General features: G+C 34.9%; 1 protein-coding gene across 1 annotated transcript in view; it reads right to left on the bottom strand.

The window, feature by feature from the left end:
• Positions 1 to 1,214: 1,214 nt before the first annotated feature.
• Pcdh10 (protocadherin 10) overlaps positions 1,215 to 5,131 on the bottom strand; it is a 63,915-nt gene continuing 59,998 nt past the window's right edge. Inside the window, exon 5 of the mRNA XM_008837825.1 lies at positions 1,215 to 2,936. Coding sequence (XP_008836047.1) covers positions 2,866 to 2,936 — 71 coding nt within the window. The 3' untranslated portion in view covers positions 1,215 to 2,865. The remainder of the gene's footprint in view (positions 2,937 to 5,131) is intronic.

The raw sequence follows: 5,131 nt of genomic DNA on the forward strand, positions 1-5,131 counted from the left end.
ATTTTCAGGTAGTATAGCTATAGATTATAAATTATAGATTATCTATTTCCTATGTTTTCAACAGATGAAAACTGGGGCATGATTCTAATCCATCATACGCACTAATTTACAAATACAAGTTTGAAACATTTGAAATTTTCAAATTTATATCATTCATTCCAGAGAAACAGCATTTCAAATTGTTGTATAAAACTGTTGTTTAAAGATTTACTGTTGTTATTCATTTATCTTTCTATACATCTGTCTCAGTCTCTCTCTCTCTCTCTCTCTCTCTCTCTCTCTCTCTCTCTCTCTCTCTCTCTCTCTCTCTCCCTCTCTCACTCTCACTTCCCGATCCCTTGCACGATTCTACCATGCCAGAAGAGCATACCAGATCTACTGGACCTAGAGTTACAGTGGTTTTGAGCTTCTTGACATAGGTGCTGGAAACTGAACTCGGGCCCTCTGGAAGAGCAGCAAGCACTTTCAGCTGCTAAGCTATCTCTCCAACCCAGATCGTTATATTTTGAAAAAGACAGTTTCAGAGCTAATTGGCATTTATGTTTTCCTCAACTACTACTTGAATTATCATCATTTCTTTTCAGATATATACTTTGAAATTGAGTAAGTTGAAGGTTTTGCAAGATGTCAAACATGAGAGAAATCTTAGTCTAGTTTGAACGAATATTTATTGCATCTACTACCTGCTCTGTACTGTTTGAATTAGCTGTTGTTTCTAAGTATATATTTTGTTCAAAATGGCTTACTGTCATTCTCTAATTTCAATTGTAAATATTTAATGTCTGTGCTTTTTAGAGACATCAAAATTTTAGGCATCTCACCTCAAATTTTACAATATTTCTCTTTAGGAGCCTAATCAAGGTGGATTTTCATTCATATATTTAGAACATCTTTTACGAGAAGGTATGCCCTTTAAGTAGGAAAATAGATATTGTTTGTGCACAGCTAATACAAATATGAATTGTGAGATCTATTTAGCCCAAATCAGTCAGGGTAATTGCAGAATATTAAAAGTAGATGTCATATATTCTTTTAAAATGAAGTTAATTTCTAGAATCTGTTTTTAAATAACGTTAGTATTGATCTCATGTTTTGACTTCACACAAGCACATTGCTCTTTTTATCTTTCCATGGGTAGTATTAAGGAATGCAGGTGGTTTAAATACTCTTAAAAAAATTATCCACTTTAATTATTTGAGTGTTTTGCCTGTATGTGTGTATGTGCACTGTATATGCCTGGTACCAGCAGAGGCCAGAAGAGGGCATTGAATCTCCTGAACCTGGACTTACGGGCAGTTGTGATTCAAATATGTGTGCTGGAAACCAAATCTGGGTCCTCTGCAAGAGCAGCAAGTGTTCTTAACCTTGAGCCATCCCTCCAGCTCCAGCTTTAAATATTCTTTTACAAAATATAATTTTACTTTTTATTGAATTTTGGCAATATTCATATAATATAGTTTGATGGCAAACTCTTAATGTTTCTGAACTGACACTGGGACCTTGTTTCCTGTGTAGAAGAGATTTCCTTGTTTGTCACTGGGCTCTAGACAGAGGTAAGTGTTGGCCACCGACTTCCTAAAATGTGACCTGTGTCACCTAGGCTGCCGTCTCTTGTGTGACAGATTGAGTAGACAATTCCCTCCTTAGAAGATACTGTTTTCTTTTTTAAATATTTTTTATTAAGTTTTTGTAATTTCATACAGTTCTTAATCAAGGGGTCATAGCCAGGAAAAGAACAAGGTTTATTCCCAATGAAAATATAATAAGATCCACAATTGCTGCTCACTTTGTGTAGTGACGTTTACTGTCTGCTCAATCATACTGCATGTTAGTCATGGCATAAAAGGAGAGTGGAATATGAAGAAAAGAAGGTATTGTTTTCTAAGGTGGGGCCGAGGGTTATCATTCTGGAAAAGAGGAAACGCTTTTGTCAGAGACCATTTCTTTTACCTCAGTTTACAGGTACTCACCCCCTTTGGTATTGAAAGAATAAAAAATATGAACAGATAAGGCCATCACCGTGCTGCAAGCTCATGCCATCCAGTCTGTGCAGTTATAAAGATCCTTCAATAATCTATCAAAAACTGGCAGCACTGTGCAAAGGGCTGTTCATTCCTATATCTCATTTTGGATTGATGTGCACTAACATTTGAATTCTTCAGTTCAGTATAACATTTGGCCTTTCATGTTCCCAGCTTAAGCTACAGGGAATTCAAAGCCATTTCAAAGTGTAATTATACCAATCTGCATATAAAAGGCTATATGTCCTACAGAGGGTTCCATAGAAAAGCAAATGCTTTCAAAGAAGAAAATTAGAAGTAATTCCCACAACTGAAATTCACCAAAGTTAATACATATTTCATCTGATGAGAAGAGTTTTATTTTTTAAGCCAATACATTAATCCAGAAAATGATGGGGCCTCTGCTTGTGTGTGTGTGTGTGTGTGTGTATATATATATCTGACACAGAACGGGGAGAGAAGAGAATGTGTGTGTGAGGTGATGAGTAGAGTAGAATTGAGAACTGAAGAGGAATACAAAGGAACAGCAATTGCACGTTTTATATATATAGTGTTTGAGAAAATAGCCACATCACACCAGAAAACTCAATGCTTTGTATTACTGGAACGGACAATGGGATCCTCACTTATCTACTGTATTAGCTATCTATTGTTGTGTAACAATACTCCTCAGAGCATAGCAACATAATCTACCAACATTTATCTCACAGTTTGTGTGGTTCAGAATTAGTACAGTTGGGCTCCGTGCCTCTGGCTTGGGTCTCTCCGGAGATTTTCGGCCCTGCTGCTAGCTGGGGTGCAGTCTGGTCCGAACACTCAACTTGAGAGAGGGCGGCCGAGTTCATCAAGTAGTGCTTGACTTGCTTCCATCTTTCCCCAAATGGGTTTCACCACACAGCTGCCTCCATAGTATTTCTGAAAACAACACAAAAACAATGAAAGAGTACAAGAGGAGTTTCTCAGAATGATGGCATTGCCGTTCCTACACCCTGACTTGCCCTCCCTTCAGCCACTGCTGTTTCTCAGAGGGGTTAACTGCATGGCATCTACACTCAAGAGAGAGGTCTGAATGACAGAGGCCGTCTTCTCAAACGTGTATATTCATGAAAAGTTTTTGCTCCTTTTATTTTTTTTATAATAAATGAATCATCAAAGAAAAAAAAATCCTATAAAGAATTTTAAAGTAAAAGTAAACACTTCTGCACAAATTCTTCAGCTGTAATTTTTTAATATATTTCTCTTCATATTAATCTTGCTGGATTTAGAAAATTTTATAAATTAAAAATGGTAAGACAGTCATTTTAAAAGTTTTTATCTTTTGTAGAAAAAAAATAGCATTTGAGAAACTTCACAAACATAATAGTCTAATTCTGAAGCTAACAAAGCACTTAGCACAGAAGTTATGTAGCATATGGTTAGCCTAGTCTCAGACAGTAAAATGTGTCTGTATGTGCCAATTCTTAATTACCAGCTCATTAACACTCAGGTGTCAATTGCTGGTGGCAAAGGCAATACCCACATGGCCTAGTTTCTGTCATGCACAGTATAATTAAATTGACCTCCAGTACTGAAGCTTGCTAGTTCCCTGTTACTATTTAGACACTAATCTCAGACCTGACTCAAGGAATAATGATATGGCAAATAAACCAATGTATCAAGAGAAACACTAGGCTGAGGTTTTAAGTTGTTTCTTCCTATGGAATCAAAACCTTAAAGACAAAAGACAAATGGTTTAGTTATAACAAACATAACGATGCACTCATACATACTGGATTTTGACATGATTGATCTAAAATTACGTTTCATGATAAGGATAAAATTGTTGCAAAACAAAAGATAATAAACTATTGTAAACTGACGCGTAGGTAAATGAATTCTATATGATGTGATTTTGTGGGGTTTTTTTATACATAATAAAAGAAGTGAATTGTTTATTTTAATATTCTAAAGATTGCCTAAAAATTGGATTCCATCTCAAATATATTAGTGTCTTTCAAAAAAATCATAGCAGTAACAAAAATCATATTAAACAAGGATTCTACTGTTAAAGCATCAATAATGTAAGAACAGATTTTCCATTATATTCTCATAGGCATATTACAGGGATTTTCTCATTATATCCAAATTTCACTTTCAAACTTCAAGTTAAAAAGACAGGAAAGGCAAATTTTTGCACTTAACTTTTCTTCCTCTTAAAATTTCCCTAATGAAGAATGAAAAAGGAAAGTTAAGGAGAGGCCTACAACAGTTAACAAAAGACAAGTAAAATAATTATATTTTGGGAATTTCAGAATATATCAACTGACTCTAACTGATTTATTGACATTGACAATTTTTAATCCTTTCCTGACAAAAAGAGTGTGAACAAGAAATACAATTTATCCCTAGGAAAATTCCAAAGACTCAGAAATTGATAGAGAAAAATTAAAAAAAAAACAGAATCAAAATTGTTATTAAGAAACCATTAGAACTACCAGATGCCCTCATCTACCCACACATCAAAATGAAGTGTTCACTTTGATTGGAAGATAGGTTTTTCCGTTTTTGAAGTTAACACAATGCCTAGATTGGAGGACAGCAGACACAGTTTAATGTATGCTGTTTATAGTAAAATGGTCTAAATCTTCAGTCTCCCAGGTTTCTTTTCCTAATTAATTTTCAAAGAACAAGTCCTTCCAGGAAGATCTGAAAAATATTATGTTGGATATCTAACTTATTTAAAAAGAAAAACAAATGACTAAACATATAGTAACATTAAGAATTCTCCAATTAAATGATGCAGCCAAATCAATAGCTCAACAAGGCCTTCTCAAGCAATAGAATTTACCCTTCTCATTTTATTCTATAGGCAGTCAAGTGCTACTTTTCTCTTTCCTTCCTTCTTCCCTCCCTCCCTTCCTCCCTCCTTTCCTTCCTTCCTTTCTTCCTTTCTTCCTCTTGGGATTGTGCATAAAATCTTACACATATGCTTGGTAAAAGTTGTAACATTTTGTTACAGTCATTTTAAAAACATCTCTACCACTATTTCAGGGAAGAGACCCTATTCAGGGAAGTGAACTATCATCCATATATTCAGATGGATAGAAAAAGGGATTATATATATATATACA

This window comes from Nannospalax galili, unplaced genomic scaffold, assembly GCF_000622305.1.
Source record: "Nannospalax galili isolate Female #2095 unplaced genomic scaffold, S.galili_v1.0 scaffold96, whole genome shotgun sequence".
Taxonomy (NCBI): domain Eukaryota; kingdom Metazoa; phylum Chordata; class Mammalia; order Rodentia; family Spalacidae; genus Nannospalax; species Nannospalax galili.